Source organism: Prorops nasuta, unplaced genomic scaffold, assembly GCF_024137725.1.
Source record: "Prorops nasuta isolate Cenicafe-Biocafe unplaced genomic scaffold, Cenicafe_Pnas_1.2 PNAS00001, whole genome shotgun sequence".
In the NCBI taxonomy this organism is placed as follows: domain Eukaryota; kingdom Metazoa; phylum Arthropoda; class Insecta; order Hymenoptera; family Bethylidae; genus Prorops; species Prorops nasuta.
The window spans coordinates 15,020,423-15,033,868 of record NW_027116798.1 but is presented as its reverse complement, the minus strand read 5'-3'; the positions used below and the strand labels follow the sequence as shown (position 1 = coordinate 15,033,868).

General features: G+C 34.6%; 1 protein-coding gene and 1 long non-coding RNA gene across 2 annotated transcripts; both read left to right on the top strand.

Annotated features, from left to right (window-relative positions):
- Nucleotides 1–3,568: 3,568 nt before the first annotated feature.
- Nucleotides 3,569–4,653, top strand: LOC136772954 (uncharacterized). The gene is made up of 3 exons (XM_066726236.1): nucleotides 3,569–3,997; nucleotides 4,095–4,346; nucleotides 4,417–4,653. The coding sequence occupies exons 1-3, from the start codon at nucleotides 3,569–3,571 to the stop codon at nucleotides 4,651–4,653; spliced, it is 918 nt and encodes a 305-aa protein (XP_066582333.1).
- A 2,163-nt stretch (nucleotides 4,654–6,816) lies between these two features.
- LOC136774317 (uncharacterized) lies at nucleotides 6,817–7,317 on the top strand. Its single transcript, XR_010822784.1, has 3 exons — nucleotides 6,817–6,924; nucleotides 7,015–7,195; nucleotides 7,265–7,317. It is a non-coding gene; the product is annotated as an uncharacterized lncRNA (long non-coding RNA).
- Nucleotides 7,318–13,446: the final 6,129 nt, after the last annotated feature.

The window sequence follows — 13,446 nt, the reverse complement described above, 5'->3', positions numbered from 1 at the left end:
TCCTGAAATAAAAACGTGCACACACACACATATATATATTATTGTCTTTTGAGATTATATACTGTATTTTTTATCTTATATAATTTATTTTTTTTTTCTTTTTTTCAGTGCTCCGAAAATTGATTTACGTTAAATAATATTGGTGGCCCTGAAAAGGGCCGATTTTTGAATCCGACACGTGGCAGAGCACATTCCTTTTTTATACCATGCAATCCGATCCATCTAAAAAAATACCCATTCGAAACCAACAACAATAAAGCTCATTCAATAATCCGTCCAGTAGCCATTCCGCTCGATCACTTGATTAAGTTGATTAGGTATCGAGTTAGTCAAGTTAGCTAAGAACTCTGGGTCAGACCTAAGGCCTTCCCAGATATTCTTCGCTTGATCGAGAATCGCTGCCCTCGTCCTCGCGCCTGGCTCTATCCATCGTCTGGACATCAATGCCCAGACGTTCTCAATTAAATTGAGATCCGGTGATCGAGCGGGCCAATCCACCACTTCCAACTCCGGGTGTCGCGCAAACCACGCTCGCGTTTCGCGTGAGGTATGGATCGCTGAATTGTCCTGCATAAATCGGATCACCGGTACTTCATCCGCGGGATATACATTACGCACGCTTGGGAGAAAAATTTCTTCCAAGATGCGAATGTATTCCCGGGAATTCATACGTGGAGAAATCTCCACAAGATCACCGATATGTTCACCGGAAATCCAGCCCCATACACCACACGATACGCGTCCAGACCGATGAGTCTGGAAGACGTGGTTTGGCTGCAACCGGGTATCGTTCGGGCGCCACACGTGCAAGGCCTGAGCCTGAGAGGGCAACGATATGAAAACCTTTTCATCGGTCCATATCGTAGCCTTCCAATCTGCACGGCTCCGCGAAAAATTCGCGAGGGCATAGCCAACTCTCTGCTCACGGTGAGCAGGAGTTAGTGGGATTTTACGCGCTGGACGACGGCAGTGAATACCTGCAGAGTGTAAACGCCGCAGGCCGGTGGTCACTGAAGCTGGATAATCTATCTCCTCCACTATGTCGCTGACACTAGCGAAGGGATCTTCTTCGATCCTGCTCAGCAGCTGCTGGTCATCGATCTCCGAAGTCCTTTTCTGCCCTCTGTTCTCCGCTCTCCGGTCACGCAGTGCGTGGTCTCCGCCTTCGCGGTATTGACGTATCCAGCGCCTGACGGTGGTCTCGTGTGCCCCGCAGAGTACAGCGATCTCACTCGCGCTTTTCCCGCACTCAAAATAGCCAATGGCTCTTCCTCTGGTAGCCTCACTATGCTGTGACATCGTCGACGTATCCAATAGATATGAATGTTATAACAAATTAACGTTATTATAGATAAAAGTGAATAATGCCTCGATTATTGAATTAGAAGTATCGATAATAACGTTAATTTGTTATAACATTCATATCTATTGGATACGTCGACGAATTCACAGCATAGTGAGGCTACCAGAGGAAGAGCCATTGGCTATTTTGAGTGCGGGAAAAGCGCGAGTGAGATCGCTGTACTCTGCGGGGCACACGAGACCACCGTCAGGCGCTGGATACGTCGGTACCGCGAAGGCGGAGACCACGCACTGCGTGACCGGAGAGCGGAGAACAGAGGGCAGAAAAGGACTTCGGAGATCGATGACCAGCAGCTGCTGAGCAGGATCGAAGAAGATCCCTTCGCTAGTGTCAGCGACATAGTGGAGGAAATAGATTATCCAGCTTCAGTGACCACCGGCCTGCGGCGTTTACACTCTGCAGGTATTCACTGCCGTCGTCCAGCGCGTAAAATCCGACTAACTCCTGCTCACCGTGAGCAGAGAGTTGGCTATGCCCTCGCGAATCTTTCGCGGAGCCGTGCAGATTGGGAGGCTACGATATGGACCGATGAAAGGTTTTCATATCGTTGCCCTCTCAGGCTCAGGCCTTGCACGTGTGGCGCCCGAACGATACCCGGTTGCAGCCAAACCACGTCTTCCAGACTCATCGGTCTGGACGCGTATCGTGTGGCGTATGGGGCTGGATTTCCGGTGAACATATCGGTGATCTTGTGGAGATTTCTCCACGTATGAATTCCCGGGAATACATTCGCATCTTGGAAGAAATTTTTCTCCCAAGCGTGCGTAATGTATATCCCGCGGATGAAGTACCGGTGATCCGATTTGTGCAGGACAATTCAGCGATCCATACCTCCCGCGAAACGCGAGCGTGGTTTGCGCGACACCCGGAGTTGGAAGTGGTGGATTGGCCCGCTCGATCACCGGATCTCAATTTAATTGAGAACGTCTGGGCATTGATGTCCAGACGATGGATAGAGCCAGGCGCGAGGACGAGGGCAGTGATTCTCGATCAAGCGAAAAATACAGGGTGTAACGAAACGACCGCCTTTTCTCGTAACTGGAGGTTCGGGGTGACAAACTGAGTGCACGTTTAAAATTTCGTTCGAATCGTTCAAGAGGTTTAAAAGTTATTTCTATTTAAAAATCACCCTTTTTCAGTCCTTTTCGAACGACTTTAACTGCATAATGGAAAGTGGAGAAAGTGAAAAACAATTGATGAGCACCCAGCTAGAATGTAAAAATTATCGATCGCGTGCGGTAATACTTTTGCTATGTATTTCTTTAATCTGGCTATTAGATTAATTTTAAAAATAACAAAATCCTTTATATTACAATTCCAATTCAATTCAGTACAAGCATCATTGACTGATTTGATGGAAAGAGCGAGTTGACGCAATGTAAAGGAAAGTATCAAAAGCTAAGATATCGCGCGAGCGCAATGATAACTTAATAGACAATGCATGAGGGCATTCTCTTTCTACTAACGAAGCTAAAGGGAATGATTCAAAATCAATACATTGATGAAGGAGAAAACTAAACTCACCCATTAAATGTTCTGCAAGTTCCTTTAAATCGAAGTTTTTGAAAAAGCTTCAAACTGGCTCCTCGATGATTTCCAGAAAGCACACTATCACTGATTTTGCATTTATACACTTGTGAATTTAAACAAATTAGGTATTAACCTACGTTTCTTCAAAACACTGGTGAATTTGACACTTTTGAACTGTTTGAAGTAGGGTGATTAAGAGTGGTCGAAACGAATGATTGATTATTCTATCTCTCTGTGTCTCTCTTTTCAACCTACTTCAAACAGTTCAAAAAGTGTCAAATTAACCGGTGTTTTGAAGAAACGTAGGTTAACACCTAATTTGCTTAAATTCGCGAGTTCTTAAATGCAAAATCAATGAAAGTGTGCATTCTGGAAATCATCGAGGAGCCAGTTTGAAGCTTTTTCAAAAACTTCGGTGTAAAGGAACTTGGAGAACAATAATGGGTAAGTTTAATTTTTTTTGTACAGTTAACCCGGAATTGGTCTATTCCGCACGCTCAGGAGCTCCGCAGCGTGCGGAATGGACCGTATTCCGCACGGTGATTGGTAAGATGGCTGACACGCAGCGGCAAAAAAGGAAAAGAACCTGATTGGTTAGTCCAATTTCGTTCCATTCTATTCCTTTAATAATTAACGAAACATTGTTTTTCGTATTAATATTACATTCGAGTAAAAATGATAGCAGATGAAAGTGACGAGTATAATTTAAATTGTACACCACCGTCAATTGTGGAAGCTGCAAATAGTGCTACATTAAATTTATTACCAAAAAAATCGAAACAAAAATATGAGACGATCTATGATAAATTTATTAAATGGAGAGAAGAAAATAAAGTAACCTCGTTTTCGGAAAATGTTTTACTGGCATATTTTGCTATATTAAAAATGAATTATAAACCATCAACTTTATGGTCACATTATTCAATATTAAATTCAATAATATCCATAAAACATAATATTAATATAGCTAAATACTGTAAATTACATTCTTTCTTAAAACAAGAATCATCAGGTTATATACCTAAGAAAGCTAAAACGTTAACATCTGAAGAAATAAATACATTTTTAAAAGAAGCTCCGGATACTGATTATTTAATGATAAAGGTATGTAAAATAACTATTACTTCAAAGAATAATTAAAGTGTAAACCTAACCTATAAATAATGACATATAAGTTTAATTAAGCAAATCTTTGTTTAAGGTGGCTTTAGGCATTGGAATAATGGGTGCTTGTCGACGTGAAGAGCTTTATAATTTATTGATAAATGACGTTGAAGTCTTCGACAATACTATATTAGTTAATATACCAACAAACAAAACGAATAAACCTAGAGCGTTTACTCTCATAGGCACCATAAGTAATTTATGCAAGAAATACATAAATTTGCGTCCAAATGGAATGGAAAATAAGAAGTTTTTCTTAAAATATACTAAAGGACGATGTTCAAAACAGGTATATATTCTAATTTTTATTTATAGGATATTTTTATAACTTATAAAGTATATCTTTACTTATATTATAGGTAGTCGGAATCAATACCTTTGGAAAAATGTCAAAAGATATAGCTATTTTTTTAAAATTAAAAGATCCACAATTGTATACTGGACATACGTTTAGAAGGTCATCTGCTACACTACTTGTCGATGCTGGTGGAGACTTACTAGCATTAAAACGTCATGGAGGATGGAAATCTAACTCTACTGCTGAAGGATATATAGACAATTCTATTCAAAATAAACTAGATACTGCTAATAAATAGTGAAATTATTAGAAAAAAATGATAATTCAAATTCAATTTTAAATAACAATAATCATTTAGAACACAGAGTGAACAATCCAAATGAGACGTCATCAAATGTTTGTGAACATAATAATACAATAAATAATTCAAACATTCAACAAATAGACACAAACACTTTTAACATTCACGAATCTAATCAAAATGATAAGTCTCAATTTCTTTTTAATAACTGTAACGTAACAATTTATAATAATTTAAATAACAAATAATATAACAATATATAACAACTTTAGTAATAACTAATGTAATAATTTATAACAACTAATGTAATAATTTATAACAATTTAAACAATAACTTGTAATAAGTTTAGTTTTTAAAATTATTATTTTCAAAATGATTGACGGTTTTTTTTTAATAATTTAATATTTATAAAAAATTAAAAAATTGTGCACTAACTGTACAAAAAGTATCGTTCGATACACGTGCGAAATGCTTATTCCGAACTCGATTTATTTTCGACATTCGACTTCGTCTCATGTCGAAAAATATCTCGTTCGGAATAAGCTACATTCCGCACTAGTATCGAAATATACTATTCTATCATCAATGAATTGATTTTAAATAATTCTTTTTACCTTCGTTTGTAGAAAGAAAATGCCTTGATGTGTTTCCTATTAAATTATCAGTGCAGTCGCGTGACATCTTAGCTTTTGATACTTTCCTTTTCATTCTATCTTCTCCCTCTTTCCATCAATTCAGTCAATGATACTTGTATTGAATTGATTTGGAATTGTAATGAAAAGGATTTTGCTATTTTTAAAATTAATCTAATAGCCAAATTAATGAAATAAATAGCAAATGTATTATCGCGCGCGATCGATAATTTTTACATTCTAGTGGGGTGTTCGTTAATTGTTTTTTCACTTTCTCCACTTTATTATGCACAGTTAAAGTCGTTCGAAAAGGACCGAAAAAGGGTGAGCTTTAAATGGAAATAACTTTTAAACCCCTTGAACGATTCGAACAAAATTTTACACGTGCATTTGGATGGTCACCCCGAACCTCCAGTTACGAGAAAAGGCGGTCGTTTCGTTACACCCTGTATCTGGGAAGGCCTTAGGTCTGACCCAGAGTTCTTAGCTAACTTGACTAACTCGATACCTAATCGACTTAATCAAGTGATCGAGCGGAATGGCTACTGGACGGATTATTGAATGAGCTTTATTGTTGTTGGTTTCGAATGGGTATTTTTTTAGATGGATCGGATTGCATGGTATAAAAAAGGAATGTGCTCTGCCACGTGTCGGATTCAAAAATCGGCCCTTTTCAGGGCCACCAATATTATTTAACGTAAATCAATTTTCGGAGCACTGAAAAAAAGAAAAAAAAAATAAATTATATAAGATAAAAAATACAGTATATAATCTCAAAAGACTATAATATATATATATATATATATATATATATATATATGTGTGTGTGTGTGCACGTTTTTATTTCAGGAATAATTATTTATCATTTACGTTATGAAAAATCAAGATAAAAAAGAGTATCTCCTCATGGTAGACCAGGGTAAAGAGAAAGTAGAACCAAATTATCACACTTCAATCTATTTCTGACTTAAGACTGTCCTGCAGCAAACTATTAGGATAATACACTGAATTAAAAAGGAAGGAGGGCAGGCACATTGCATATGGATGTCTTCGTGGCAGCTAACATCCAGCTAAATAATAGAATAGGTATGTATAACTTTATGAATATGGAAATAATTTATGCTTACTTTTAAGAATGAATTTTCATACTCTTTCTAATATTTTTCAGCCACTGGGTAAATATACTCATGGATAACAGTAATATATGAATTTTCAAAAGTTAGCGAAGGAAGAGAAGACTAATATAATGCAGCGTAAGGATTTGTTTGCCCACTTTAAAGTGCTACGTAACTTACAGGATTAACAAGCTCTAACTGATGAGAATAACAATTTACCACTGAATTTGCCTATACGCACTGGTAGCAGAAATTGAAAATAATGCAAGACATCTTAATCCGTAAGGAGTTACTATTAATCATTTGAATATTCTTCAATTTAAGCTTAAGTATTAAAGTTTTCTTCGAATATAGGCTATAATTGTAAAATCATTGCAAATTTGCTGCTTTTGGATACTGCGAAAGAACAAAAGGACCCAGCAACATTACCCACAACAGGAATGTATTCTGATTCTGCAACTATAAACTGTTCTGTCACCATTCAACAATATTCACTCATGGTTACGTAATGAGATGTAGTGTAAGTAAATGGATTTTAATATATTGGCTTTTTCTTCTTTACATAGTTAGTATATTTGAAAATTAATAAGAAATTAATTATATTGCGTAGAAACATTAGCTGGATAATAGCAGAATGGCTTCTGGATAATGTATTGCATGACACTGGACAGATTTACGTAAATAGCTGTTTCTTGGACCTGTGGCAGTTGAGCTGTCAGGAGCTCTCAGAGGTTCTCTTCCAGCATCATCAATTGGAAATAGATACGAAAGCTTGTCACTATTGATATTAGGTTTCTGCAAAAAAATCTGAGTTAACGATTATCTATTTTAATAATGAATTGCATCTTCTTTATTCGTAGAATCTTATTGCTGTAAGCTTGGGATCCATAGTTGACTTGCAAGCTCCAATGGACTTTACGATTCAAGAAAATATTGCTTCTTATTAATAATAAAAAAATTAATGATGTTTTTCATGCACAAATATCAAAAAGTAATATAAATTTTATGTAAAATAAATATTTGAATTTATTTTTATACACTATGTTACACAATAATAGGTTAGTATAAAACATATTTATTATACAAATTTATAACACAACATGATTTTATTTAAAGTTCGTCACTAAGAAGTATTTTAAATGAATTAATAAACAATGCAGATTGAGGTGCCACACTTTTGAATCTGAATGTACTACTGTTTTGACAGGTCGCCATATTCACAAAGTTATGTAGAGTGACATACGCATTGTACAAAAATTTGAAACAAAAGGGCCCCTACCAATCAAAGTTACGCCAAATTTTACTGTCATACTTGCAATCTGCACGTCAAAATATAATAAAATTAATTTATAAGGTTCAAAGTTTAAAAAATATTATCCCCCCCCCCTTCCACATACAGGGTTTTTCTCTAACAGCGGAACATAGGAGATTTCGTGTTATTTAACTATAGCAATGAAGCACTTACTATACATTATTATAATTAATAAAAGCGTAGATAGTTAGAATTTAATGGTTATTTTAGTTTAATCGCTTTTATTATTCATTATAAATGTCATTTTACTCAATTAATCTTGGTTACTACGTTTAATATTTAAATTAAATGGAAAACAGTAATTTGACTATAATAAAATTTACTATAGTCAAATAACACGAAATCTCCTATGTTCCGCTGTTAGAGAAAAACCCTGTATTGATTATATTGCAATACTATTTACATAATCTATTAAACATTCAAGTGGAAGATAATAATAAATATAAAATTAAAAATATTTATTTGTACATTATCTTCGTGATACATTATTAAATTTTTCAGATGATAAATCTTGGCTAAACAATTTATATGTAACCATAAATGGTGAAGTATTGTATAAAGGAAAGCGTAAAATGAAGGATCCAATAGCGAAAAACATTTCATTCAAAAAATATAGGAAAAGCTTAGATTCTTACAAGAAACAGAAGATAGGTAAACTGATATTTTTTATATAAATAGTAAAAGTAATATAATGTATGAGATTGAAGTTAGTCCAGAATTTACAGCCCCGAAATTCGCCATCGGTTTACCTAAAATTAACGTGACACCCGGTATATATCGCACACTAAAAATTTTAACCAAATGCTTTAATTCCAAATTAAAAGCACAACAGATATATTACATTCTTTTTAAAATTACGAAATTGAAGCATTAAAATATAATATTTTTACATTTTATATGTATAAAAGTTAATTAAAAAAAAAATAAAAGCTGAAATTAATTTTTATCGTATTTGACCTACGGGGATTTTTCTTAATTTCATACTCAAATAGTCTATTCAATTCTACGTAGACTAGTATGAGTTTCATTAGAGATCGTAAGTCTCTTAAAACTTTTTTTCGAATATAAAAACATACATGGATAGCGAAATCTATGTTTTTAAAATTATCACTAAAATATTCATATCACAGGAAATTTTTTCACTTATTTTCAATTTCACAGCCTTCTAGCCTAGCAAATGTAATTCTGAGCAACCCAATATGAAATACATTAGGGATTATGCAACACTTAACGTTATTTTAGCCCGGATTTTGTCAACTAATAGGAAATGTTTATATTTTTTTTTTTAATTACACTGGCTGCGTTTCAAAACTTTAGCGCTATAGTAGCGCTAAGTAAAATATGTATCATATTAAATAATGTGACCGAGAGGTGATCAATCCAAGACAAGAAGAAACAAAAATGTTGAATACTTTTTATTGCTTAACACTTTTATATCAGACTAAAGTATGTTACAAGTCTTAACGGTCCAACTCTTTCTCTAGTAACGGTCGAACAACTTATATTTAAAAAGAATAACTGCCAAGAGAAGGAACAATACCGCCATCTATGCTCAGTATGCACTCAGTAGTACCAACCTAGAGCCAGCCGCAAAAATAAAAGACCCATTTTCAAATAATCGTTTTCTTTATCATTGATTTCCAAAATATCATAATTGGTCAAATTGATTCAAGTGACCAATCATGATATAGCGCTACCTTAGCGTTTAAAATTTGAAACACAACTATTGACTTTATTGATATTTGTAATGCATTCTGCATAAATGAACTTCATAATTAATGCCCCGGCTAATTGTTTAATGTTTTCAGTTTCAATATAATAAAAGTTTGATTAAATTGTTCTTAATCAATAAACATACTTTCAACATATAAAAATAATTAAGTAAAATGTATGTTTTAATTAATTTACATTTTCTGCTTATCAACATTTGACTTTTTACCAACATCTGACTTTGCGAAACTTCAGTAACTCCATCAGCTGCTTGAGGTATTACTGGGGCATGACTGGACAAGCAATTCGCAAAGCTATGAATAAGCTACAATCAAGCATATATTCAAAGCTGACATTGTCGTTTTGCATACCACGTTTCTTTTTAGCACCAATTACTCTCACATTTATGCTGCTAATTTTTGACAAAGGTGACATAGGAGATACATTGGCGAGTCGTCCTTATAACATTTCCTGTGCCAGAGTCCTCAAATGTTCATTTTCCTAATTTCTATACACTGTTGAAACTGGTCGGATTTCTGGTGCTGCAAAATGGAGTGGAAACCATTAATTTTTGGACTGAGTTTCAATTGAGAATAAACATGCATTTTTTCATCCATACCAATGACCAGTATACTGCCTTTGGCCTAGAATACTAGCATAGATAGCGGAGGAAAACAAACAGCAGTTACTAACTCAATTTTACAGAATTTTATCTAATGAATTTCATCCTCAATTTATGGCTGAGCAATAGGCGACGCTTTTTTGGAAATTGGCTTATTCTTACTTTGCCAATCTTTCAATGGTTTCATCTTTGCCTGTTTCAAGTACCAGAATGCAGGAGTGAAAAACCCAATGTTTGATTCAACTCCAATCGTCAGTATGTGTGCGAACCTTCCTCCTTGGATTTTTAATTCAATTGTACCAAATGTATTTAAGTCAAAGCACAAGTATTACTATTTGCTATAATATACTTGCACAGTGACTGTAAAATACTAAATGATAACACTATGAGTAAGCCTGAAATCAAATTCATTATTTACCAATCTTAATCTTCAAAGAAAATAAATATTTGAAGGAACATGAAGCATCTCAGTTACTTACCAGTATTTGATGTTGCCTCATCTCCATTTTCTTTATTGCTTGGTGACCTAACTTCTGTAATATTTGGTTGTCTTCGCATCTTTTTTAAACATCTATTATCGTATAATTAGCTTTAATCCAAACGCTAGTCAACTTATACTTTACGTAGATGAAGGTTCATCGGAATGCTTCATATTTTCCAAACAAGCATTACTATAATTTAGTCTGAAATATTTGTTTGCATAAATGATATAACCTATCGAACAATTGATATCCATATCAGTTTAAAAAGAGAAAAAGTTAAACATAAATTTTATTAAAGATTTCCACACCTGGAAGTCTAGCATATGATTATTAAATACCTTAACAATTTCTTTCAATTAATATCCTCCTGATAATGACCGATGCACATTAATGTTGAAAGTATGCTTCTCTTTGGCACAGAGTTGTAAATATTAATCTTATTTAATCCAGTCAGCTCTATCCTCATCAATGAATATGAAAATGTTCTGTCTTAATTTAATCTGAAAAAGAAATACCACAAAGTACCACAAAGTATACTACATCCTGTATTGTAAAATATAATGTTATACTTATCTAATTCGCGAATCCTTCAGTCACTTTTAATTGAATTATTTGTGATTGTATAAATTAACAGATGCAATATCGCAACACGATGAATAACCTCACTGCAATAAATAAAAATAACCTCACATTACAATTTACACAGTTTAATATAGTCACCGAATTGACAGTTCACAACCATATATAGTTTGGTCGTTGAGTATATTATGTTGGAAGCGTTGTAAAAATGACGTCATTTTTCTTAACAACCAACTTCAGTCCGAGACATACACTCTGGCTGGAGAAGAAGAAGAAGATTATGAAGGAAAATTTTATTTTCGATATATATATAGCTAAAAGAGTATGAGATCTCTGGATTGCGTGAACCGATTTTGATGTTTTTAATTGCAAATTTAAAGCTTTTTCAAAAGCATTTTAAAAAAAGCTTTACTTAAATAATGGCAATGGATTATTCGCGGAAAAAAGTCTATTTGAAATTTGGGACACCCCAACTAGTTGTATAAGAGAGTAGTGCCTCGACGGCGGTATAGGCATGACTTTTTATATTTGTATGTACTTGCCGTCGAGACACTACCGTGTCTCTTGACTCAATGTTTATGTATTAATCTGTTAACAAATGCATTTTTATATTTATTATTGACTATAATAAGTTAATGGTTATTAAAAAAAAACTTTGTAATTAAAAAAAAAATGAAAAAATTTTAAACTTCGCCAAGATTCGAACCCGACCTCGCCGCGTGAGAAACGGCAACCTTGTCGTCTACGCTACAGCGCTGACTTGATATACCAAAAGCAAAATAGCCTTTTAAAGATTGACTAAAATTCTTTCATTAACTCGTTATAAACGATCAAGAATTAGCTGCAATAATAAATAAATGTATCTACACAGCATTATTGCACAAAATTTATTTTCATTTTAATTTGAAGCCTACATTTTGCATGAAGATACGATAGTTTAATGGTATTCATGCAGTACTTTAAATACAAAACTATTCATAAGCTTAACTATCATAAATTATTCGTTTACAGGCAACATATATTATTGTTCGGGATTTTAAGTGTGTTATTGGGAGCGGTTCGAGAATCGGGCCGACTCCCTCTAGACCACTCTGTCTCTCTTCCACCTCATAGTTCGGCATAACGCCGTTAGGTGGCTGGCTCGCGTAGCGACTTTCTCGCTGGTAAGATTTTGCCTGTGAGGTACTTAAGCCGCGAGTCGCACTTGTTCGTTGTCTCTCGACTACGTCGAGACCCTAGAGACTCTGCTCTCTAACTTTCCTCTTTGGAGTGCAATAGCACTGTCACTTCCTTTAACTTCACAATAACCCATCTGCGTACACCACTCTGGTTGCGCAGTCTACATTCTATCCTTTTTTTAACCTTTATTGACTTTCGTTTGAAAGTCATACCGGGTCAAATCTCTCATAAATATAATATTAATTAATTAATTTATGACAATAGAGCATATGAATAGAGTTTTGTATTTAAAGTACTGCATGAATACTATTAAACTATCGTATCTTCATGCAAAATATATGCTTCAAATTAAAAAACATAATAAATTTAGTGAAATAATGCTGTATAAATAAATGCATTTTTTTATAACAACTAATTCTTGATCGTTTAAGACGAGTTAATGAAAGAATTGTAGTCAGTCTTAAAAGGCCGATTTGCTTTTGGTTCACCAAATGAGCGCTGTAGCGCAGACGGTAAGGTTGCCGTTTCTCATGCGGCGAGCTCGGGTTCGAGTCTTGGCGGAGTTTAAAATTTTTTCATTTTTTTTTAATTACAAATATTTTTTTTTTAATAACCATTAACTTATTGGACTCAATAATAAATATAAAAATGCATTTGTTAACAGATTAATACATAAACATTGAGTTTATTATGCCTCAACTCATTTGATATTATAAGAACGCATTTTTTGTATTTATTATCAAATATAGTAAGTTAATGTCTGCATATAAGCATTTTATAATAATTGAAAACTAATTTAAGAAAGTTTTAATTTGAGGCTGGGACCATCGGTAGTTAACTTTTACCGAAGTATTAGGAAAAGGATTTTGTTTTGATTTGCGAGTCGCGTTTGGGGTAAACGTATTATAGAGAAGAGAGAGGTCCGAAAATGGACATCGTTCCTTCTCGCTCCCGAGATCTACCGAAGCTTGTCGGGAAAGACCGATACACGTATGTACCGGTGGAAGAGTGTGCGTGCAACGACTGGTGAAGCATATCTCACGGACCTAGCAGCTGTTTTTTTTGTGTGAGAGCTGCGTGCGCAGCAGACGGCGTGGTGGGGACGATAGTCCGTCCACGATCTGGCTTCACTGTGTCTTCTAGCTTCTTCAAAGCTAA